The 26,446-nt window shown below is 39.9% G+C and overlaps 1 protein-coding gene across 4 annotated transcripts in view; it reads left to right on the plus strand.

Moving 5' to 3' along the window:
* The window catches only part of APP (amyloid beta precursor protein), a 143,100-nt gene that overhangs the window by 70,282 nt on the left and 46,372 nt on the right, over nucleotides 1–26,446 (plus strand). For 2 of the 4 annotated variants that reach the window (XM_035114850.2, XM_035114849.2), the window contains exons 4-7: nucleotides 4,948–5,060; nucleotides 7,717–7,910; nucleotides 14,081–14,283; nucleotides 21,538–21,705. In XM_035114850.2, coding sequence (XP_034970741.1) covers nucleotides 4,948–5,060; nucleotides 7,717–7,910; nucleotides 14,081–14,283; nucleotides 21,538–21,705 — 678 coding nt within the window. The remainder of the gene's footprint in view (nucleotides 1–4,947; nucleotides 5,061–7,716; nucleotides 7,911–14,080; nucleotides 14,284–21,537; nucleotides 21,706–26,446) is intronic. The other 2 variants (XM_035114851.2, XM_035114852.2) reach the window with 1 other exon arrangement.

The following is a 26,446-nucleotide window of genomic DNA, read 5'->3' on the forward strand; positions in this document are numbered from 1 at the left end:
GGCTAAGAATCTATTTTATGAATAGGATACATTTAGATTTCTGCTTTAATTGCACAGGGACTATATAGCAATATGCAAACAGCATTTAGTTGTTTCTGGTTTAAATTGCTAAGTGATCCATGCGGCTGCTTATAATATTTTCCTGTGTATCTTAATTACATTTCATGTTTTTGTCAATTTAGCTAATTTGAGAGAAATGTATATTGTTGAATTATGCATTAAAATGGATCCAGTGGTGTATATGGCCTGACAACATTATCTACAGTTGACTGGCTACATGTCCTTTAATATCATTAATATTGTCTCTGAGAGCCTTCTAAAATAAACACTGAGTCAAAAGCATACTTCCAACCACATGTATCCTTTGAAAGAAAATCTTGCAAGCGAGTCCATGTTCCATGCCAATAGTGTTACATCCCTCCAACAAAAACAAAAACAGATGTTTGAAGGTGGAGGGAATCCTTCTGCTTCAGGAAAGGAGTGCTGCTTTATCCTTCCTTTTCAGTTACATGCTTCAGAGCAAAGAGCAGAAAGAGTCCCAACCTATTTTTAAAAATACAATAAAAATCAGCAAACGCTCTTCAATATGGCCACTCTTTGGTTCAAGCCTTTGGTGAACTGGAGAGCACAGAGTTATAGCATTCCTTAACTCTCTGGCCAGCTTCCCAGTTCTTTTCATAGAGCTCATAACCTATGCAGAATTAATATCACTCCCATTGTTTTCAGTAGCTTACTATGGCAACCTTAATATTCTCTTACATAGAGAACGAAAACCAGCTCCAAAATCTAGAGGGAGCCACAGTTTGCCTAAATTTGGGCAGAGTGTGAATGATCCTAAGGTGCAGGTTTATAATTAAGAAGTGAATTTGGTTTAATAAATCAGGCATTGCATTTATTTTTATTTATTAAAATTATTATAGAGTGCGCTTTCATGTAAACTTTTGCAGAGCAGTATGAAATTAAGAGTGAATTCAATTATTGTGAGTGCAGGTCCTTGATGAGGGCTGAAAAACTGAGCCTCAATCTTGGCAAGATGAAGGCTGTATGGGTGAGTGGTTGTATCCAGGTAGCTGGTAAGCTGCCTGCCCAAGTGGCAGGGAGTCACACTCTCTCTGCATAGCTAAGGGTGCTTCTCGGTCCAGCTCTTGTCATTGGAGGCACAAGTATTCTTGGTGGCTCGGAGTGCCTTTTACTAGCCAGGGATGGTAAGGACAGCTATAGCCATTCCTGGATAGCTTGACCACAGTTGTCCATGCAACAACAACAACAACAACAACAATTTTATTATTTGTACCTCGCCCATCTGATTGGGTTGTTCCAGCCATTCTGGGCAGCTTCCAGCATATACAAAAACATAATAAAACATTAAACATTAAAAACTTCACTCTACAGAGCTGCCTTCAGATGTCTTCTAAAGCTTATACAGTTACTTATCTCCTTGACATCCGGTGCAACTACCAAGAAGACTGTCTACCTCATGGGTAGGCAAACTAAGGCCCGAGGGCCAGATCCGGCCTTCTAAATCCGGCCCGTGGATGGTCCGAAAATCAGCATGTTTTTACATGAGTAGAATGTGTCCTTTTATTTAAAATGCATCTCTGGGTTATTTGTGGGGCATAGGAATTCATTCATCCCCCCCCCAAAAAAATATAGTCTGGCCCCCCACAAGGTCTGAGGGACAGTGGACTGGCCCCCTGCTGAAAAAGTTTGCTGACCACTCGTCTACCTGATTCTCTGTAGCTTCACTTCTTGCAGAAGGTCCTCCGTGCTGGATCTCAGTGTCTGGGCTGGAAAGATGGGGGTGAAGATGCTCCTTCAAATATACAGGGCATCGATAACCTCAAAGTGCGATTGGTATGAACATAAAAGTACTACAGTTCCCAAGGCACAAAATAATTGTGCTTGAGTGTTTGGAAAATGTAACAAAACCTCTGAAGTTGTTTTAGTTTACTTGAAACATTGTAGGCCCTATATTTGCTTTTAGCTTATTTGTTGTCTAATGGCAGAAAAGTATTTTAAAATATATTTCTGTCAGCATGTGCCCACAAGAGAAGCTTTGTCATGTTACAGATTGCATAGTCAGTCCTGAAAAGCATAATATGCTAGCGGCTTTAGGGAGAAATGCTTCTGAACTCCTCACAGCCAAGCTGGAAGAGGTGAGGGAAGCAGGAGCTGACAAACCCAAGGCAGCTGCTTGTAATGCTAAACTGTAGTTAAGCCCTTATATCTTAATCAGGCCTTTGTTGAGAAACAGTGGCCTGACCAAGTCATTGATTGCTAGCAGTTATAGGACTACTTATAGAAAATGGGAATGCCTCTTAGCAGAGAAAACATTTTTGTTAATGGTTTCAGAAGACCACTTATTTTATACCTAAATCAATAAGTTGATTCTGATATAATTCCCTATCATTACAAGTCAACACTTCAAAACAAATGAATTTTGATCTTATTCAGCTGTCATTAACTAGGACTCCAATCCAAACACAATATGAAATGCATAGAAGCACACTGATGATCATAAATCAGGTGATGCTCTGGTACGGCTGCAAGAATACAATTGGGGGTGGGGTTAAACACGACTTTTATTCAGGCAGAATAGAAAGCTGCATGTAAAAATTTCACAAGGCAGGCTAGATACAAATGAAAAATGAAACTATTTTAGTCTGCCACCCATGTGCAAAATCAGGAGTCTGGGAGATCAGATACTAACTTGCTGTATCTTATGCTCCAGACAAGTTAAAGGAGAAGTTAGCTGTGATGCAGATATTGAAGCAATCAAAATTGGGACTAAGAATATAAAAATGCAATGCCAACAACTGCAGACAGGCCAAACAGTGGTTTGTTTAAACTATGATGTCTTGGTACAAGTCAGGAGCAAACCCAAAAGGTTTAAAACAAATTTCATAAGAACAAATAGTGGTTAATTTAAACAGGAAGTGGATGCTTTTAACCTCCTCCTGGAGTGTATAAAAGTCAAAGGACAGCTTTTTGAAAGTATGCACTAAGGATGGATTCAGTGAACTGATTCTCACCTTTATTTTCCATTAATCACAGTTTAGTGTGTCATGTGAACCCTAAACACTGGTTGATCTCAATGGCTTGGAATTGGCTTGTTTCTGTAAACTTTAGCTAAGACTAGCCATAGTTTGTTCAAGTTCAGACATAATGTTAAATATGTCTTTTATTATTTTCTTGTGACCATGCCAGAGAGGAGGAAAAGCTCAGGTGTTCACATAATTCTAAATGGTAAGTTAATATTGCATCCAAATGAGGCCAGTGTGACTAGGTGGAAATGAATATAGTTGAAATCAGAATGTGGTAAACTACACAGTATGAATAACAGTTGTACGAAACACTGCATAAAGAGGTGTGCATTACAATTATGTCATGTTCTTACTGTCTAGCCCAGGCATCCCCAAACTTTGGCCCTCCAGATGTTTTGGCCTACAACTTCCATGATGCCTAGCTAACAGGACCAGTGGTCAGGGAAGATGGGAATTGTAGTCCAAAACATCTGGAGGGCCAAAGTTTGGGGATGCCTGGTCTAGCCTCAAATGCTCATGTAGATAGTGTTTTTTCTTCATCTTCATGTAAACTTTCTATAAGCCTGTTTCTTCACCATTTATCACTTGGATAATTAAGATGGCTCACGAGTGTCAAACTTGCCAAAGAATGACAACAGTTGTCAGGTAATAAATCGTACTGCTTATCAATGAATAATCTCTACAACCACAAAGCAAAGTAAACATTTCTTCCCAGGTGATATATTGGCATTCCTACATTGTTATACAGTAGTTATGTATGTGGATCTCTTTTGGCCATTTAAAAGTGCAGTGCTCAAGAGATGGCATCACTCTTACCACACTCTGGCGCTGGGAGCCATACTTTTGCACTGAAGTGTTTTTTTGTTGTACAGTAGGCAATAAATGGTTCATCAAGAAACATACTGATGAGAGCTAAATCGTATCAGTCTCCTGTTAGGGTCGTGTTGTGTGTTCCAGTGTTCCTGCTCACAGAATAACCCCCCCCCCTTTCATGAGCAGAACTTATCCCATCAATAGTAGAAGCAGTTTGTTTTGGTCCATCTCAATGTTTATTTGAAAGTGCTCCTGCAAGCCTTTTTCATGACAAGAAAAGTACTAAATTAAGATGCTTAGAATTGACTACCCTTGCATAAAACCAGTATCCTGGGTTTTTATAATTTACCCATTTTGCTAAATTTTTATTGCTTAGTTCCATTTGAAATGGTTTTACGTGTTTTTATAATGGATTTATTTTTATAATTGTGCATTTTATTGTTCTAACTTGTTCTGGGTCCTTTTGATGGCAGGCAGGTGAGAAATCTTATAAAGAAATGAGCATCTGACTTGGCATTAGACAATATGAGTTTTCCCATCATTTTGACTCCTGTATTAATCCGATTGTATTTTCATCATTTTTAATGTATAGTGAAAGGGATGGCTTCAGCCAACTAATCTTAAAGTAGGGCTATTGGATCCACCATCCATTAGGGCTGTGTATTCCACTGTGTTCTGGTCACACAAGGTCAAAAGAACCAGATTTGATAACTTGAAAGTACCAGTTTTCATTTTAGAACAATCAAATTTCTTACCCTTTGGGCACAAAGAGAAGCGAGTTGGGAATGTTTCAGAACTGAGGCTTGTAAGTACTGACACTGCAGAAGCAAAAGAGATACCACACCGTTAGATTTGTGTATTTAAAGCTCAGGCACTATGCAATAATATCACATATTGAAATCTACTTAATTAAGTGAGGATATATTTTTTGGCGAAAAATTCTGACTGTTAATTAAGGTGTGAGTTGCCCCACAGGGAACATTTTCTTTCCAGTATCAGTTTGTAAGATGTCTGCTTGTAAGCTATCGCTCTGAAAAGCATCCATTCAAGGTGATAATAAAATGAAGATGTCACATGATTTTTCTTTCAGTTGGAGAATTCGTGAGTGATGCTCTTCTGGTGCCAGATAAGTGCAAGTTCCTTCACCAGGAAAGGATGGATATATGTGAAACTCACCTGCACTGGCACACAGTAGCTAAGGAGGTATGTTTATAATCAGTACCTTGAAGCTTCTTTGACATTTCTCTTATGATTAAAAATAAGTGCAATAAGGTATTATGGAAAAAAAGGGGAACCCGTGGTTCTATTCCTATCTATTGTTTTGTAAGCCTGTGGGCACAGTTGAGTGTTCATCTTTATTGCCTGAAGCCTTAATTGGGAGCCAAATATTTTTATTTTTATTGTTATATTCCGTGTCAAACTTTAGTGGCTTTGACAAACACTTGGAAAAACTTATGCAAAAAAAATAAATAAATCACAATTCAGTGCTACCAGCTTAGAACAGTTCCCAGACAAATTGCAAAGGCCAGCAAAATACTCTGGGAACAACTTATACAAGACAAACAACAAAACATAATGAAGTTCTGTGGTTCCTGTGTTCAGGTTCACTCTAAAGGTGCTGCAGCAGTAAATTATTACTGATGACCTACAGTCCATTCTTGAGAGTAATGGCACCTTGAAGGATATAACAGACAGCCTACTGAGAGCTCTTGAAACTACTGCGTGCTGCGAACAAATTGCAGAAGGGACAAGATCCTTGAGAAACCAAAATATCAGTTATGCCCTTTGATTAGCATTGGCTACATCATTCTAACAATGCGATTTACAATATTCAAGGTTCTTGCATCTTCTCAGTGTTGTCCAGCTGTAGTCTACATAAGCCAGAGCAGTTTCTGTTCAAGAAAGACATTGATCATAAATCAGGCACAAAAAGAACAGGAATACAGTACAATCAACTTATGGAGGAACATGTTTTCACTTACCTGGCCATCAAGGACCTCAAAGTGGTTCTCTTCAAACAAATTAATTCAGGTGGACAGGTGGAAAATGAGGTGGCAGAAGAGGAATAAATACAAGATGGAATTGTGTAATCTGAGGTCTGAACAGGCACCATTGATTCCTTTTTTATTTTATTTTAGAAGCATGGAGAACTGCTGTTCATTTGTTTGTTTGTTTGTTTTCAACATCTGGGAAAGTGAACTGTGTAGTCTACTGTCTTAAACTAAAAAGTCCACTTTTAATGGACCAAACATCTTTTTTAAAAACTAACTAACTACCGTATATACTGGCGTATAAGACGGCTTTTGAACCCAGGAAATTTTTTTCAAAAGTTGGGGGCCCGTCTTATACGCCGGGTCCAAGAATCTGCAGTCGCCGCATACGGTGGGGGAGCTCAAAAATGGCCGCATCCCCACTGTATGCAGTGACCATATGAACGCAAAGCGCGCTCGGGAGGGGGCTGCTCCCCCGCCAGGGAGAATGGCTCCCTCATGGCTTTGTGACCTGGATCAGCGCAGAGATACAGTTTTGTGTATTTCATTGGTGTCAAGCTGCTGCCTCTTCTCTTTTTGTCAGCGCAAAGCAAAGGGATCTCTCTCTCCGCTCTCTCTTTCACTGCTGCTCAGCGTCTTTCGCTGGCTGTGTGAGCCTCCGTTGTCTCTGCCTCTCTATCGCTATCCTCTCTATGGTTTCTTTCCCCCCCTTTTGATCGATGTCTCTGCTTCTCTATCTCTCTTCTCTCTGGCTTCTTTCCCCCTCTCAATAACTAAGCAAGCAAACAAACAAACAAACCACCATTTCCCCGGCTGCAGACTTGAGTGCTGGAGAAGACAGCTTCCCCTCCCCTCCCCGCCAAAAAAGGGCTGGAGTACATCCCAAATTCTATATTTTAACTTGAAAAGTAAGGGGTCGTCTTATACGCCCAGTCGCCTTATACGCCAGCATATACGGTAACTAACCCACTGTCCTTGATTCCACAAGTGAGATTACAACAGGGATTTTCAGTGATGGTCCAAATTTGAATTCCACTCCTACCCCACCTGATTTGTGTATATTTGCTGTTTGTAGTTCTTATCGAATTCTGTCAGTGAGAGTTACAGGTAGGTAGCTGTGTTGCTCTGACATAGTCGAAACAAAATAAAAAAAAATCCTTCCAGCAGCACCTTAGAGACCAACTAAGTTTGTCATTGGTATGAGCTTTTGTGTATCTGAAGAAGTGTGCATGCACACGAAAGCTCATACCAATGACAAACTTAGTTGGTCTCTAAGGTGCTGCTGGAAGGATTTTTTTTATTTTGTTTCAACTCTGTCAGTGAGAAATACTGCAGATTTAAAATCATGGAAGGGAAACTTTTTAACATATTAAGGCCACTTGTCTCATTTTTAACTCCTTTCACAAGTGGTTGCTTTCTTTTTCTGTTAATATCTGAAGGCACATCTGTATATTTTGGAGAGTGCTGTGTCAGGTTGACTTCCAAGTGCTCTTGACTTTTAAGATTATATCTGCAATGCACCATCTACTTGCTTAGAAGATACAAATGCAAAGTATATTATATTCTGTGTGGTTTATCTCTAAGCTTTTAACATGGGGATGTCACCTTGATAAAACCTTTATATATTAGTACGTATTCACTTATGCTTTGTGGTTCTCACTGAACGTCAGTGGAGTAAGAGTTATTCTCCACCGTTGCATGGAGAATAAATGTAGAATAAATTCCTGGGCTTCTCTGTGATTGCTCCAAGGTTTGAATTGGTTGTAAGAGTTGAATTAACGCTAAGTGTGCATGCTGAATCAATTTGTTAGCCATTCTCTAATAAATATTTTAAATAGCTTCTTTCTCATGTAAACTCATGTTTTTAGTCCTGTAGCGAAAAGGGCATGAATCTGCATGACTACGGTATGCTGTTACCCTGTGGGATTGACAAGTTCCGGGGTGTGGAGTTTGTTTGCTGCCCGGTAGCAGACGAAAGTGACAACATAGATTCAGCTGACGCTGAAGAAGATGACTCTGATGTTTGGTGGGGAGGCGCCGATGCAGATTATGCAGATGGCAGGTAAGGCCACTACGCCTGCCAACATTAGGCAGTTTATTAAGCCAAGATGTTCTTTTGAAGAAAATGTTTGCACGAGAAACTTCAGCAGAGGAATCCTTTGCTGAAAGTCTTTGACTGAAAAATTGTGATCTTCTTTGAATTACAAGCATGCAGCTCAGTCCACAACATGTTTACTTGGAAGTAAGTCTTAGATCAGGGGTCAGCAAACTTTTTCAGCAGGGGGCCGGTCCACTGTCCCTCAGACCTTGTGGGGGGCCGGACTATATATTTTTTTGGGGGGTGAACGAATTCCTATGCCCCACAAATAACCCAGAGATGCATTTTAAATAAAAGGACGCATTCTACTTATCTAAAAACATGCTGATTCCCGGATCGTCCACAGGCTGGATTTAGAAGGCGATTGGGCCAGATCCGGCCCCCGGGCCTTAGTTTGCCTACCAATGTCTTAGATTGTTCAGTGGAATTGGCAAGGCATAGGATTCTTGTCTTTAAGTGAATTTTGAACTTTTTGCTGTCTGATTTAAGATATATTCCAGTTACTAAGATATGAAAAAAGCTTTCTCACCCTGACAGCTAACTCAGAAAAAAGAATTTTGAAGGAACATATGGCTTTAGGATTTATTTATTTTGTTAAGCTGACGGTTATTTTTTATTATTAAAAAACACACAGATTCTAACGTCTGTACATAATGGACATAATGGAATCTTAAACCATAATTCATTAGGGTTGGGTTTTAGCTTCAGTAAAGTGAATTGTCATTAGCCAGATAAATGTGCCAAAGCTCTTAAATTTGACATTTTGTTTGTGTTTGATCTGCACAGTTGGAGAAATTGTTTCAGGGTTTGCTTCTAGGGTTTGCTTCTAGGAAACAGAAGTTGGGCTTGAATTGAGGAATGGTAAAGGGCTTTGATTCTCTGTGCTGTGCTATATTCTGAACATGCTGTTAGGGAGGAGTTGCTTGGCTATATTCTATGGCTCTTTTAGTGTGACGTAGCACAAGGGTTGCTGACCTTGAGCCAGACATCTTGGAGAGTGAAGTCAAATGGGCCTTAGAAAGCATTGCTAATAACAAGGCCAGTGGAAGTGATGATATTCCAGCTGAACTATTTAAAATTTTAAAAGATGATGCTGTTAAGGTGCTACACCCAATATGGCAGCAAGTTTGGAAAACTCAGCAATGGCCAGAGGATTGGAGAAGATCAGTCTACATCCCAATTCCAAAGAAGGGCAGTGCCAAAGAATGCTCCAACTACCGCACAATTGCGCTCATTTCACACGCTAGCAAGGTTATGCTTAAAATTCTACAAGGCAGGCTTAGGCAGTATGTGGACCGAGAACTCCCAGAAGTGCAAGCTGGATTTCGAAAGGGCAGAGGAACCAGAGACCAAATAGCAAACATGCGCTGGATTATGGAGAAAGCTAGAGAGTTCCAGAAAAACTTCTGCTTCATTGACTATGCAAAAGCCTTTGACTGTGTCGACCACAGCAAACTATGGCAAGTTCTTAAAGAAATGGGAGTGCCTGATCACCTCATCTGTCTCCTGAGAAATCTCTATGTGGGACAAGAAGCTACAGTTAGAACTGGATATGGAACAACTGATTGGTTCAAAATTGGGAAAGGAGTACGACAAGGTTGTATATTGTCTCCCTGCTTATTTAACTTATATGCAGAATACATCATGCGAAAGGCTGGACTAGATGAATCCCAAGCCGGAATTAAGATTGCCGGAAGAAATATCAACAACCTCAGATATGCAGATGACACAACCTTGATGGCAGAAAGCGAGGAGGAATTAAAGAACCTTTTAATGAGGGTGAAACAACAACAATGAGGGTGAAAGAGGAGAGCGCAAAATATGGTCTAAAGCTCAACATCAAAAAAACCAAGATCATGGCCACTGGTCTCATCACCTCCTGGCAAATGGAAGGGGAAGAAATGGAGGCAGTGAGAGATTTTACTTTCTTGGGCTCCTTGATCACTGCAGATGGTGACAGCAGTCCCGAAATTAAAAGACGCCTGCTTCTTGGGAGAAAAGCAATGACAAACCTAGACAGCATCTTAAAAAGCAGAGACATCACCTTGCCGACAAAGGTCCGTATAGTTAAAGCTATGGTTTTCCCAGTAGTGATGTATGGAAGTGAGAGCTGGACCATAAAGAAGGCTGATCGCCGAAGAATTGATGCTTTTGAATTATGGTGCTGGAGGAGACTCTTGAGAGTCCCATGGACTGCATGAAGATCAAACCTATCCATTCTTAAGGAAATCAGCCCTGAGTGCTCCCTGGAAGGACAGATCGTGAAGCTGAGGCTCCAATACTTTGGCCACCTCATGAGAAGAGAAGAATCCTTGGAAAAGACCCTGATGTTGGGAAAGATTGAGGGCACTAGGAGAAGGGGACGACAGAGGACGAGATGGTTGGACAGTGTTCTCGAAGCTACGAACATGAGTTTGACCAAACTGCGGGACGCAGTGCAAGACAGGAGTGCCTGGCGTGCTATGGTCCATGGGGTCACGAAGAGTCGGACACGACTAAACGACTAAACAACAACAGCACAAGGATGTTGTGATTGTAATTTATTTATTAAAGATGCTAGCAGGAATGCTCTCGTGGAATGTTCATAAGACCGTTACCTTGATTTGTGTGAATGCTTCATCATCTCAGAGGTTGAAAAATAGACTTTTACTCAAGTGTGGACTTTATATTTGCACTGCAGTCCTCAGTCATATCAAGATATTTTAAGAGATCTGAGTTTTATGTCCTGTCTGGTGTTAGATGGCAGATGTTATATTTAACAGTGTTTACCTCTGATGACTTGATACTTAATATAATGTTTACATCATGTCCTTCAATCTTGCTATCGTTTGCTTTACACTCCCACTAGAAAATTATAATTGCAGACTGGGGAAAGTTCTGGAAAAAGTTATCAGAATGATTGGGGAAGGTTTCATTTCTGGAATTATAAATTCCTCACTCATAAATTCCTCACGGTGTGTTTGTAGAGACGAACAGGAACTCCTTCCCACCCCAATCTCAGGAGAAAAGTTGAAGCTCAGATGAGTGAATTAAGTCAGCTAACATAGCAACCTCTGATGATTTTCAAAACTGGCCTAATCCATTTATAGACCCCTCTTGGTAATTTAATAGACCATATAATTCATCTTACGTCACTTCCTGCTGCTATATTTATTCCCCTCCTTTTTTCTTTGGCTTTCAAATTCAGTGCCAGGAAAACAGAGAAATACAAGTTACTGGATCCCTCGGCAAGAGTGAGGGCAAGCATGGCCAGCTCTGCTCACCTCTTGTTGTTGCTTTCTGGCTTGCTGTGCCATTTGGAACCCTAAAAAGATCAGCATTGATTTTGCATATATCGGTTGCTTAGAGGTTTGTGTGGTATGAGAAGTGGGAGCAGTTTTATTGCAGGCTAGCAAATGAGGCCCATAAGTTGCATCTGGCCTGCTCAGACTTTTCCCCCAGTGTGTGCATCCCCACAGTCTCCAGTTTACTCACATTCCTGAGGTGATTGTGAGGGAAGACTTCTCTGAAGCAAACAAAAAACAAACAAAAAACTCCTCCCAAAAACAAAACTGGATAGGGTCAAGCTGGATAGGGTCCATTGTCATTACATTGCTGATACTTGAGATTCCTTCCTATTTCCCCTCAATAATGAGGAGAGCATTTGCCCTGGGCATCATTTAATACGTTTAATAGGCTTTGGGAAACGAATCACTAGCACCAGCAGGTTGAGCCAGTTTACTGTAAACTAGATGTAGTTGCCTGCGACTCTAATCCAAGCTGTGATTATTATCTGCTGGAGAGTGAATATTTAGGAATATATGCCAAAAGAATTTATCTCCAGATGAAGCACTTAACAGAGCAATTGAAACCCCCAATCTGCCTTGGTGGAGGGGATTTAGAGGTGACTCTGCCAGTAGAGGGTCTTCGCCACCACAGAGATCCCACTGTACCCCCCCCCCCCAAAAAAAACCCACAGGGCATTCCTGGGTTGGAACTGTATTGGTGTATGTAGTAGCTGTTGCAGTAGCTGAGAAATCTCATAGAAGAAGGCTGCACAGATTTGGTTTACTTCAAGAGAAGAGGTGCCACCATAGAAGTTTAGGTTCATATTCTCCCATATGAATGCTCACTGCCGCACCATTTAAGGACCGATAGATTTACCTCTAATGGATTATGTCCTGTGCCATTATGCATTTGAGAGTATATCTGAATAAGCTGCTTTGAAAAGGAAGCACGCAAAGATGCTATATTTGGAGTAGTCCTCTCCAGTTTTTCTAAATGCACAAATGTTAACTGAGTAAACAGTAAGATAATGTGGTCATAAGCTGACAGATAACATAGACACATCAGTGGACTTAGAGATGCACTTAATGGCTTGGGTAAACCAATTACCCTAAAGATCTGAGTCCTGGGATGATGGGCATTAGGAATCTTGGAAAACCTGGTAATGATTCCTGTATATTTGTCCAGGTGTCTCTTCTCTTCAGTCCCCCCCTTTTTTTCAAAAAAATGATCGAGCTGTTGTATCTAAAAGCCCATTTTCTGTTTCAATATAAATAATATTATAGCTTAACTGGATTTTGTATGTTAAAAATGGAAACATTCTGGCTTCGTGGCTTAGTGGCAAGTCAGCGCTGTTTCCTTAAGAGCAGGGTGCCTGCTTTAGCCCTATTATTGCCAGCCAGGGTAAATAATAGTGAGGCAGATAGACCAATGGTCAGCTTCCTTCTTAATTCTGAATGATTTTTTTCTCCATTGTGGCCTTATATGAGATCATATAATTCCCACCCACCCACCCCCTCTGCTATAACTACTGGCTTATTATTTATGGTACTGATGTCTACGCACTGTGTTACCTATTTCTAGTGCTTTGTGGGTTGCAAAACCTGGCCCTTTTGTGGGTGGGTCTGGGCACTCTTAATATGTGTGCCGCTGCTTAGTGAAAATGGTGAAGATCAAAATACAGTACAGCTTTGTCCAGCTGGTCGTGTTCAGATGTATGACAAAGCAAGTGTGATTTTTCCCCAAAGTTATTTTCCACCTGGAATCATGATTCTGCTTGCCAACAAAGCAACATACTTATAGTTATGTTTAGTTCATTTTTTGGCCCAAACATATTTTGCAGTTGTTGTTTTTTGCTGATTTGGATATGCAAGTATAAAGAACCTATGACTCTCCAGATGTTATCTCACTATCTCTGTCATGCTGTCTAGGCCTGATGTAAGTTGGAGCCCAATAGCCTCCTGAAGGTTGTAGGTTCCCCATTCCTGATGCAGCACTGTCCTCCTTTCCCCAATTTAGCCCAATGATAGAGCATCTGCCTTGTATGCAGAGGTTCCAGGCTTCATCCTTGGTGATTGTAGGTAGGGCTGGGAAAAGCTCCTATCTGAATTCCTGGAGAACTGCTGCCAGTTAAAGTAGACAATACACAGCTAGATGGACCCAGTGGTCTGTCTCTGTGTGAGTCAGTTTCCAATGTTCCTCCATTCTGTTTACATACCTTCCTATGAGGCTGCATTTTTAATTTTAATGTATTTGGTCTTGTTCTTAAGTTGTATTTTAATCAGTTTTTTTATATCTAGTGTTAGCGGCTCTGAGCCCGGCCTTCGCTGGGGAGGGCGGGGTATAAATAAATTATTATTATTATTATTATTATTATTATTATTATTATTATTATTATGCTGAAATTGCCTGTAAAAGACATGAGTACAACAAACATATGTTGGTTGTATGGCATGAGCAGGATTTTTACATGAGAACAATTTAACAGAACCGCAACTTCAAAGCATTTGCCTGGCTCATTTAATTGGTTAGAAACAAATTCACTTTTGTGAATACCATTTTATGTAACTTTCGTTTTGTGTAGCACAATGAACTTTCTGACCTGGCCAGATGTTTTCCACATGTTCAGCCTCCCCAAACACAAAATAGTGATTTCCAAACCTTTAGCAGAGGTCATAGAGTCACCCATGCAATGGAAAGTCACGTAGTCTAGCATGGCTATTATTACACATTAAGTCACCCAAGTTCTTTTCTCAGTGAAGAAAAGTTTTTTTTCTTTTCTCAGTGATCAGTTTAATAAAGGCTGTATCTGCATAAATGCTTAAAAAACATATTGTGAGGAGTTTAACAGAATCCATTGCTGCTTGCAGTTATGACAAGATAGCAGAAGAACAGCTGACAGAGGAAGAGGACATTACAGATGTGGAGGATGAAAATGCTGATGACGACGATGAAGATGGGGATGAAGCTGAAGAAGAGGCAGATGATCAGTTTCAGGAAGCCACCGAACGAACAACAAGTATTGCCACCACCACTACCACAACTACAGAGTCTGTAGAAGAGGTTGTTCGAGGTAAGCTGTTATTTACAGAGCATGAGGTCTAAGGAACTGATCTTCACAGTGTGCATATGCCCATTACTGCAAAAAAAAAAATGTTCCAAACAGCAAAATATTCCAAGTTGCTATACCAGTCATGCTTTTCCATTGTGATTTGCTAAATCCGTGTGCCACCCCTCCCCCCCTTTTGCTCCCCTCAGACTCCCGGTAACAACCTAAATCATGTTTTGATGATTGTCATCTCTGTGCGCATGGATAAAAAGTGATTTAAAATAGATGTGAACTTTTAATTTAAAATAGTGTCAACCATGTGGTGAACAGTTTTAGTAAGGTATGAGAAGGGAAAGGATGCATGTCAAGAGGGGTTTGGCTTGCTGGGTCATCAGCTTATATTAAGAATGAAAAATGTTCTTGGGGGGGTAACAAAAATAGACTGGTGGTTTAATGACTCCCCGCCCCGCCCCCGCCCCCCGCCTTAGCTGTAAATGGCCTTTTATATTCTTAAGCTATCATCATTTGGAAGCCAGCAGATGATACAAATTTGGATTTACATGATATAGTGAGAAACAAGTATAGGATACAAGAACAGCAGCAATGTTTATTTTGTTAGCAGAATTTGTATAGCACTGAATTTTTTAAAAAATCTTTGGGGATTTACACCTCAGAAATAGGATGCTTAGAAAGTTGAAGAAGCATGGATATTTTCCACAACGGAATAACCTTATTCTGTGTTCTGGATACTATTTATTTGAGTATTTATGAGAGAGGGATGAACACATATGTAGAAATGAGAGCTTTCAGTGCTATTATTATTTTATTAGTCACATTTCTCTCTTTCCTTTCCTTCAAGTATCTCAGGTGTGGGGACCCTTTGCCCCACCCCCCCACCCACAGATCCTCCAGATGTTGCTGAACTACAGCTTGCACCAACCCTGGTCTTCGGCCATGCTTGCTGAGACGGATGGGAGTTGTGTTTTAGCAACATCTTGAGAAGAGAGCTCAAGGCAGCATATAGACTCCTCTCCTCCTTCCTTTTTTCCTTGTGGGCTTTAACCATGATTTCTCTTTGCACCTGTATCAATGGTAATCATGGTTTGTGCAACCTAAGAACTCAAGTGTTTTAGTTGCTTTTGAATATGTTTCCTATAGATGTTTTGCTATGTTGTGTATTATTACATTGTGCTGCATTGTTATTAACTGCCTTGAGTACATAATTGGAAAAGAGCAGAGTTACAAATTGGCATGACACATAAATTACTAGGTTCCATAGTGTTGTCAAACAAGATTCAAATCTTGTTCCTGCTTAGCATTAAGAAGTTAGCATTGATGCAGGTGTGCTGATAAATCGACTAGTGCTGAGAAAGGAAGGAGGCGATAGATTCGTTCTGGGGAATGGAGGAAGACATTTCTGAGTCTGGTCCATTCCCAGTCACTTAGCCAAGGTTTTGAGCTTAGGAACATTACCTCTGCACTTGGCTAATTAAATAAAGCAGTGATGGGAAAGTAACTTATTACAACAAGTATGCTTTGAATAGAGGAGATCCTAATTGCATTTTAGTTGAAATGTGGGAAAACGATCAAATAAGTATTACTTATTCAGACCTCTTTTATTACTTCTATGTGTATTGAACCATACGGTGGATAGCAGAACATTCAGTGGAACTCCTCATTTGCTTTGTTGGTGGATATATTTTTTTATCCTACATTTAAACTCCAAATGCAGCAAAAACTGTATTTGACCAGTGACATAAACAATAAGATATTCCCTTAGGACAGGTGCCGATCTCCTGCAAAAGGACCTTCAGCAACTTGGGTGCCAAAACAGAGCAAGTGTTTTCCCTCATTCCCATCAAAAAGTTGTTTTCGAGATACTTCAGTAGAAAACGCAATTGTATGTATCTCCCATACAGCCTCTCTTTCTTTGCTCAATCAATGAATCTGGGTCTGAGCTTGTCTTCCTTGACAGAGTGGAGAAGGTAGGCTGGATATTGAAGAAGGAAAGTGCTCACAAGCCTCCCTTTCTCCACACGGGAGCACCAAGAGAGGAGGGGGAAACAGTGTTGCTCAAATGGAGATCCCTCTGCATGCCATAACTCTGTACTCATGCAGGGAAAGATTGTAGCCAGTATATTTTTCTTCGCTGTAATTTCTCCTCATATTTAATAAGCAGGAGCCAAACATCTTCTTGCTAGAATGGAACACACACAAAATGCTTCCATTTTCAGGAACATTCCAGTTTAAATCCTGCCTGGAGAATGACATGTGGCAGCCTGTTATTTCTTGCCCGTCGGCAAACATATTATATGAAAGGTGTGTTCTTAACAGCTGTTCTGCTTCAGTAAAACAGGGATGGTGGTGGAGGAGGAGAGAATGGCTTCACGTAAGAATGTTTTCCTGGGAGACTAGTAGTACAACTCTTCATTTCTATAAGCATTGTCACGAGACAAGCATATATCTGTTTTAGTAGAGGCATCAGGGGGACTGAGTCTCTGCTGCTAATGCATTGGTTTTTTTTTAGGTTTGTACGTTTAGCTAGCATTCAGTCTGCACAGGTGCTATTACTTGTGAGCTGCAGGTTGCTAATTTCTTTCCTAACACAGTTGCCCACGGCCCTTGTCATTCCCTCAGAAGCCTTTTCAAGGACCTGAAAGTGACAAGGCAAGAAGACCTAGAGAAATGATAAGCAAGGAAGCAGAGGTGCATGCTGAGAAACAGTGTTCTCGCCACAGATCTAAGTCATATTGGCATGACATTTCCAGGGACGATCTCTTTTCCCCATGCGTTCACAGATAGGTTTGCAAGGGAGAAAAATGACAGGAAGTGTCCTCAGAAGATTAAACATTTTTTAATACTGAATGACCATCTTTCATACTGATTCTAGGGCTATTTATTGTACCTTTGCCTACCTGTGTTCTGATCACACTTTAATCACCAGCCATTATAAAAGGTCTGTTGTGTGTCACAGCTACTTTGTTAAATGTCATGTCCCTTTGGTATTAGGAATATTAATGAGAGAAAAAAGTGAATGCCATTTTATAAGGTCTGGCTGAAGCTGAGCAATGTGTCTCAATGCAGCCATTTCCTGAGTTCTCTTGTTCTTTCGTTATAGTTGTTACTGAGATGCTTCCTTTTTAAAGCTTTTTTAAGCTTAATTCTCACCTAAAGGGAGAACAGTCAGATACTGAACACAACAGCCTGTAAGCAACCATTTTGCAGCAGGAGACTTCACAAAGGTCTGAGTAATGTATTTGTATTTACTGGGCTATCCTTGTTTAATGCCGCTAGTCCTGTAGATCTGTCATTTATAATTCACCTGTTGGTGCTTATATATGGTATTTTGATATTTTTGAATTATTCTTTATTCCCACTACTGTAAATATAGTTCTATACACTCTCCTTTTTTTACTACCATTCTTTTGTCCTTTTATGTCTGTTAGGAACATTAGGAAATGGATATTGTCAGAGCAAATGGGATTGCTGTTAGCAGTTCTATACAGTTTGACTTGGAAGGTCATTTCTGTTGCTTGTTTTTATATAGTGCCATGAGTTTACAGGGCACTTTACAGAGTAGCAACAACAATTGGTCCGTATCCCAAGTGGCTTACATAAAGACACTGGTATTTCCATCAAACTTGAGGGAGAGATTTCACTTATCCTAAAGTTTGATATGGGCAGAACTGGATCCATGTATTTAGAAAAACAGGGTGTATACAATACATTAACAAAAGAGCAATTTATGAATGTAATGTTCCTGGCCATTAAATTATGTAAGTCTGCCGATTTTGGTAAAATAAAGAACCTTTGAAGTAGTGCTCTTTCCTTTGTGCAGTGCAGGCGGTACCCATTTTAGGCACATCTAGTCGACACATGGTTGTGGACGTGCTGCAGGTCCTTTTGGACCCAGAAGAGGGCAGGACCACTGGCGGAGGAGTGCCATCGCGGCTGCCTGCCCACACTAGGTGTCACGCCCCTGTGGGTAGTGTGCCACACCTCTGGGACATGCGCCAGCCCCACCCCCGCCTGCTCTCCCCCCCCCCCTCCCGGTGCTGGAGCATGAAGCTCCGCCACTGGGCAGGACGCATGCCAACAATGCTCACAGGGACTGGGAGCAGAACCCCCATGCAAAACGTTTGCTGCCTGGAGCTATTTGATCCCTTGATTTGAAATGAATATTTCAGGGAAATCAAACAGGAGTTCTTAAAGTATAATATGCTAACTAGAAGGCTATGGGTGATAGCCAAAGTGAGTCATACAAACAGATTGATTGAAAGTATGACTTAATTGGGTGTTGCCCTATATATTCCAGGTGCACTATATAAACAGCTAATTTCATGTCCTAATTATTCTTTTTCGCTGAATTAAAAATAAACATTTGGAGGCAAAATTTAATTTTAATTATTTGGGGGTACAGATTACAATTTTAAGGTATTTACCATCGTAGAAATAATTGTTCTCTTGGACTGGAGTCAAAACGAATAATTTAATTTTCCTTCCTGTAACTGCCTGCTGGGAGAATATTGCCATGGTATAGCTAATGCCTAAGCTTTATTCTTAAAAATGCATGCCAGCTTCACAGCTGTCTCCAGATAAATTCGAAAATGCCTCTTGTGTAATTAGCTTTTGTCTTTGGGTGTTAAAATTAGTATTTGGCTTCTGATTCCAAGTGTATTTTTAGAAAAACTAATTTTCTTCTTGGTAAAATTAAACTTGGAAGTTCTCTTCAGGGAATATGTCTGAAATTCTATATCCACTTACCTAAAGGAAACCCCATTGAGCTTAGTGAGGCTTGCATTAGAGTAGACATGTATAGGATTGTGCTCTAAATTATACACAGTACAGTTTTGTGCATTTTTGCTTAAAGGTAACTCCTGCTGAGTTCAAACCAACTTACTCTCAGGTAACTGTCTGTACTATACACCATATAAAATTCCTGCACAGTCAGGTACTAGCTTGCCAACTTAAGAGACTTAGGCTTATATATTTTCAAAAGTGTTGTGCGGTTCTGCCAAGACATCTACATTTTTTGTCCTCTTGTGTTGTACAGTTAGACACACATAACTCAAGGCCAATTGGATGTTCCAATTAAAGTATTCATAATATCCCTATGCTGATTCATTTGCAAAATCCCTAGGTAGTTTACACATAAGAAAAATGTAAAAGGAAAATATATAGATACAATGTTCTAACCAAAGAAACAACGGAATTAAACAGAAATCTGTCAATAAAACATTTCAGTAAAATATCAGTAAATAAAACATCAGAGCAGTGTGGTGGGTCTTATGACCAGTTGTAGACACAGTTGTTCTACAAAATGCAGTCTATCAAGTGCAGTACCCGATATACCCTAAGGTGCCAAAGGTGCCACATACCATTTAGGGCTGAATATTTCAATATTAATTTTGTTTCTTGACTGTGTCTTTTCCACCTATCTTTCAAGAGAGTCCATGGCAGAAAACATCAAAAAAGTAAAAACACCACCACCACACAATTAAAAACCAAAACATCTAAAAATACTAAGAATGTCTGAAAACATGCAAGATACTCACATACCCTCACAGCTAATAACCTCAGGGTTGTTAGGAACAGTCATAAAACACTTGAGTGAACAGGAATGTTTTTAAATTCTAAGGAGGACATTCCAGAAGTGTGAAATGGCCACAGAGAAGGCTCCGTCATGGTCCTGTGCCAACTGGGCGCAACACCAGAGAAAGGTGGCATAACATTACTGCTTTTATATGGGATGCACACAAGTGTTCTGTGTTTTCCTAGTATTTGTAGCAGTGAGCCAAAAACCTTGATGTAATAAACCATCCATTAATAAACCAACCATTGGAGGGGGATAGATTAGTGTTGTGTCTGAACCTGGGATCGTGTTTATTCTGCCTTAACAAGCCCAGCTTTCTAAGCCAACAATAAGATCATGGTCTAAGGCAAAACAAGCCACCCTCCCGGATTTGGATGCTTAAGCTATCCCCTTCCTAAATGGTTTGCCTACTCAGCCAGGAAGCAGTAATTGGGTTTAACCTTAGACCCAAGGTTCTTTGCTTATTGTTACATGTGAACCTGACCACATACAATCTTACCAGGCACAGTAGCCCTTCACCATGATCCCAGTTGATGTGAGGAGACTTGCCAAGATAATTTTCAGAGTACTGGAGGAATGTGGAAGGACTTTGCTTATAGTGATAATATGTTTGTAATTTTGCAAAAAATGTAAGATCAAATGCATTTTGTATGGGGTAAGATAAATATCCTAGGTGAAAAGTGCATCGAAAGTCTCAGCAACCATTTGTCAGTGGGAAGGGAAATTTGGCTTACTATTTACAGTTTAAGTGATTTTAAAGACATACTGGCTAGCAGATTGGTTTTGACCTAGAAACATGCAGTGATAGGATAGAATAATAACAAAATTATGCTCCTAAAAATGTTCAGGCTAAAGATGATGGCAAACTCTTCTTCCATGAGGAAAGGGGAAAGGAAAGTCAACTGAAGAACTGCCATTTTATGTTCAGCCATTTAATGTTCTGCAGATTTACAAAGGAGTATGTGTATCTGTATATATATGTATATGTATATATATATTTCCTGTTTGGAACATTATTGGTAAAGGGCTACATATATGTACACTGATGCATAATGGGATTCTAAAATGAGCATATAGATTTTTATTTTTATTTTTTACATTTTTAGTTCAGAGGCAGATACAGTAGCTAACCCAAATAACAAAATCTATTTAAGCTTGTAGGTGTGTGATGTGTTCCATTAGGATATGGCCCCCTGTCATACACAGAAGCATACAAAATTGGATACCTCTTGTTTTTAGGGTCGGTATTGAGAATGGGATTATATTGGGAGTAACTTCAGCTGTCCAGCCTTCATAGGTGTATCAGTCCTTTCACAGGAAGATATAGCTTTCACTGTACTTCAATTTTGTCTTCTGAGGGGTGATTTTATAATGTGGCAATGCACGAGCATTTCCAAAGTGAATAGTGTACAGTTCAGGTCCTCCCTGATGGGCTTTCAGCACTCCACTGAGACAAGAACCAATAGGTCTTCGCTTGAATCCGATTTAAATTGTGGGACTAAAAGCTGTTGGTTTTTGAATGATGTAGCAAACATGTAGAGAGACACCTAGTAGATTAACCTCTTCCTAGGGTAATTCCTGGTCTCCTAGGGCTATGTCTATAACAACAAATGAAGGTATGTAGAAGAGCATTGACAATTCTACTTTCACGCTAAATATAGTTCCTCCACATCTCCTATAATTAGAGGTGTGCTCTGAACAAGCTGAGACTGGTCCTTGCCGCTCAATGATCTCCCGCTGGTACTTTGATGTGACTGAAGGAAAGTGTGCACCATTCTTTTACGGCGGATGTGGTGGAAACCGAAACAACTTTGACACTGAGGAATACTGCATGGCAGTCTGTGGCAGCGTCAGTAAGTGGACCTCTCCAGCCTGTGGCAGTCTCTCTCTCTCTCTTTTCTATCTCGTGCCACTTTGGCTCTGCTGCTTAATTCCCCTGGGAGTGGGCCTGCACCACCACTAACCATACATCCCTCTGTCAGCTTCTCTTAATTGCTCACATCTTGTAGAGTGTGTTTAGCCATTAGTGCGTGTGTCTCTCTCTTTCTATTCAAGCTTGACAATTGGCGACTTTTGTTTTCCCATCTGTGACTTGTTATAGGCACAAGGTAATGGAAGCAGGGAAATGAAGCACTTGGAATGAGAGTCTCTGTTGTAGGGCTTGCTGTAGAAATGCATTTGCTCGTGTGTGTCTGTGCCTTTGTTCTCATGCACGTACAATGTGTGGTTAAAACAGAAACAGCCCACAAGCCTGTAAAGCTGCCTTTGATTGTTTTATTTTGTTCGCTGTCCTCTTTTGGGGAAACGCTAGGCATGCATCAAAATGGCAGGATGCATAAGTTCACATTCTAAACAACAACAAAATGGTTCCAGTGGAAAAAGTTTCTTAGTTTGCTTATATCTTTCCTTTTCCTTTTATAAAACATATCTCCCCCCACCCCGGTGGTGATAAGGAAAGAGTCTGTTTCACACATGTGTGTACATTGTTTTTGTTCTTTTGTACATTGGGTAGCTAGCAAACAATTTGTGTTTGGAAATCACAATAAACACTAGGAACAGGCCTCTGTTTCATGGAATTCTCCCTTGCCTCTTTTTCAATACAGTGACAAGGAAGAGGTTGGAAACTTCCACTACTTCTTTTGATTACCCATAGTTTAGTATGTTGCCCAAACCCTAAACTGTGGTAAGTCTTTGGTTTGTAAAAACACTAAGGATTCATTAGCTATATTGTACTTTGTTGGACTATTTGTGGTAACTTTTCAGATCATCTGGACTGCTTTATTCTTTGGAAAGTTGTATGTCCCATTTTTCAACACAATCTTCTATTGACACCATCCTTCCCCCCACCTCAATTTCTAGCAGAGGTCTCAAATTGTTCTAATATTGATCATTATGGTGGCCCTGGCAAAGATCTGTCCAAAGATGTAAACCAAAGGTCCTAGGATATATTTTTAAAAACATCTATATGAGACAAAAGCAAAAAACCCAACAGCAAATTTGTACAAGATTAAAACAAACAAAAACGTACATTTGAGAAATAGTATATTTGACGTAGCTACACAGCAGATGTCATATACTATTGTAGGGAGATTGATTAAAAATGGACAGTTTTTATAGTTTTAAAAGCCGAAAAACTGAACTGTGGTCTGAACCAAATAAGGTAATAGCTTTGAAGTAACCGTTCTGTTGTCTCAGCTCTGCCTGATAGAATTCCCATGGGTGAGGGGACATGAAGAGAGAAAGCAAATCGAATTTTATAAACATATGATATAATTCCAGCCTTTTCTTCTGAACATGAAATATAGGCTGCTTCTCTTTCTCTCTTGTCTTCTATCTAGCAAGGGATATTTCACCTCATTTTCATCTGAGATAACTTTAAAGGTTAAGGCTTCTCACTTTTATACTAAAACATGTCACACTACTTCATGCCTTCTTTGACAAAGAAAAGCCTGATAAGTTGCCCCCTCAGGTTGACTGTCTTGAAGCACATCAAATTAAATTCAACCAAACCAGTTTTAATTAAAAAAATGAGTTATAGTTGCACTATTGGGTCAAATCTGAGCAGAAACTAGAGAGGTAATTCAAACATTCATCAGTCATCAAATCTGCAGTATGAACTGGTAACATTCAAGACCGGCTGCACCAATAAATGTTTTTGCAAATGTGAATTTGCCCTGAATCTCAAAGGTCCATTTACTGGAGCCAGTGTATGACAGACTGAATTCTTGGTTTCCAACTCACTAAAGAACCTTCAGTTGCTTCCTTGTCAGCTCAATGTACTTCCTTCTCCCTTGGGAAGAAGAAGGCCTAGAAACCAATACAGTTTCAGACAGTTTTTCACCTCAGATGCTTTTTCAGCACAGTGTTTCAAATGTTCCTGAGCAAGATAGTAACCATTTAATCAAGAACATACCATCATACATCATAAATGTTATATCAGAATGAAATGATGTCTGAAGGAAAACCACCCCTCATGCAATCTTGACCTACTGTGCTCAACACTAGAGACCCCACAGTGCATCTCACCACTTTCAGAAGCATAATTGGTTGGGGTGTAAGACAGCCCCTTTTCTAATGTGGCACCCATGTTGTAGAACTTCCTTGAAATTTTTGATTGACCCCCTGTCTTTTAAGCTTCTGGTGAGTGGCTAGAACCTTTTTATTTTGCTGATCTTTTAATATAGATAAAAGTTTTGTATCCCAATTTTCCTGAGGACTATCTCCCTCCCCCTTGATTTTATTGTTTGAAATTGATTCTAGTCATTTGAATTGTATTTACTATGCAGTGTTTATTTTATTACCTTTATGCATTTAGTTTATATAAAGAAAAGCAGGATGTAACACAAGCAATATAACTTTTTCATAATTTTTATTTTATTTATCTCTCTCTAGTCTTGTTGAAATTAGCTAGCCATCAGGCAATAGAAATGCTAAGCAAGGTTTATTTTAGCAAACAAATGAGATAATGTCAGACCTGGGTGGATAACAGTGAACTTACTTTAAATATTACCTTGCATGCATGCATGCATGCATGCATACATACATACATACATACATACATACATACATACATACATACATAGAATCCACTTAACCTTTAGTTTCTCCCCCACCTCTCCAGTAGAATTTAAGAGTTGAGGAACTCTCAATAATATATTTCAGGGTGGATTTCCCACCCACCCACAACTATTAAAGCACAGCATAATTAAAGATATCTTAAAAAGAAACGCATGCTGTGCAGTCTTTAAGTGTGATTAATTGTATGGGTAATACATTGTTGTTTTGTGTGTGTTTTAATAACGTTGCAATTATGAAAGGGGTTGTTGGGTTAACCCAGAACATGGCTGGATGCCAATAATGGGGCTTACACACACTCAAGTATTTGCCTTTAAAACCTGTAATCCCAATGTTTATGACTTGCCTGGATTGCTGTGCGGTCCAGAGTTGCTGCTGTTTTAGAAAAGCAAAATCTACACACACACACTTTAGTCTCACAGAACTTACTCTGTTGGATCCTAGCCCATGTATTTATACTGTGGAACAATGATTTATAGCACAGCTGCTATTTTTAATTGTTAAATTTCATTTCACTCTCAAGTGGGCAGACTATATCAGATTAGAGCAGGCTTCCTCAACCTCGGGTCTCCAGATGTTTTTGGCCTACAACTTCCATGATCCCTAGCTAGCAGGACCAGTGGTCAAGGATGATGGGAATTGTAGTCTCAAAACATCTGGAGTGCCGAGGTTGAGGAAGTCTGGATTAGGGGCTCTCCGCTGGAGGCGGGTCCATCAGGGTGAATGGGGCACTGCCCCACCAACTTCAGCCAGCCCCTCTCCCCGTCTTTCTGCTTTCTGTCTTGGCCCTGCTTGCCAGGTTCCTTCTCCTCCATCTCAGTGCTGCCCTTGTCGAATTGCATTTGCACATCATAGTAAACCATTGTTTATAGTGAAGGAAACAAGTCACAGTAGGACTCAGGCTCACACCTTCTCCTCCAGCATGTCCACAAGCAGGAGTTCAGAAGCCTTCACTTCTATTTTTGATGAACTGTAGTCAATTTTGTCCAAACCCAACAAACCGTAGTTCTTCTTGTCTTTGTTTAAAACAAGACAGCTTTAAACAATTGTTATGAAGATGGCTTGCTTCAAGAAACCATAGTTAAGTTAAACCACTGTTTGTAAGTTTTGGACCTCATGCTAAATGTTGGTTAATCAAAAACTGAATTAAAATCTTTTGAAGAGGGGGAGAGCAGCATGGAACTGCAGCTTATTCCCTTCATTCTAACAATGTCCCAAATACATCTGCTGTCTGTAAGAACTGGCAATCAACATAAGAGCATTGAACACATCACCTCTTGTGTAGTGCTGGAGTGAGGAACTGACACAGCTTCTTGGCAAAATCAAGGTGTATCCTGGCTAGTGATTTCACAGGCAACTACCTGATTCTCTCCCTGCAGTTAATTTTCAGCAAAACCAGGTTTGCATTCTGCTTTAGTTTTGTTCCTCCGAGAATCCAACCAAGCCAGTTTTTGTTGTTTTATTGGCACCATCCAGCTCCAGAGAAATCAAGAAACTATTTAAAAGAAAATGTTCCTTATCTCTAGTGCTCGGATGTTTTCCTCAAGCTGCCAGAAAATGAAACACAATTTTTGGGGGATTTTGCCAGTCTCATTAGTGAGTTGAGTGGTTTAGCAATATCTTAAAATTTGTTGGCATTAACCATTTTATAGCTGATAGTGGAATAGTCTAGACATTATTCTTGCTTGGAAATATTAGGTTTGTATAACAGTTTCTTTTGAAATTGCAGATGCATTGTTTTATAGAGTAATTACCCTCTTCAACAGTTTGCTTACGAGTGTGTTCTCCTTACCCAGAAGTACTACAGAGGCTAAAAGCTTTAAACATTTTATTTTATGAAGTTTCAGCAGTAATAATAATAAGTAGTAGTAGTAGTTAACTGTTTTGGTTCATACACATAGTTTTAAGAGAACAGGGAAGAAAAGAATAAGAGACATGAATTTTGAAAACCTAGGTTCAGAGTTCAAGATCACAGGATTGTCTTTGAAATATACCATCCCTACTTTTGTTTCCCAGGAA

This window comes from Zootoca vivipara, chromosome 4 (genome assembly GCF_963506605.1).
Source record: "Zootoca vivipara chromosome 4, rZooViv1.1, whole genome shotgun sequence".
Taxonomy (NCBI): Eukaryota; Metazoa; Chordata; class Lepidosauria; order Squamata; family Lacertidae; genus Zootoca; species Zootoca vivipara.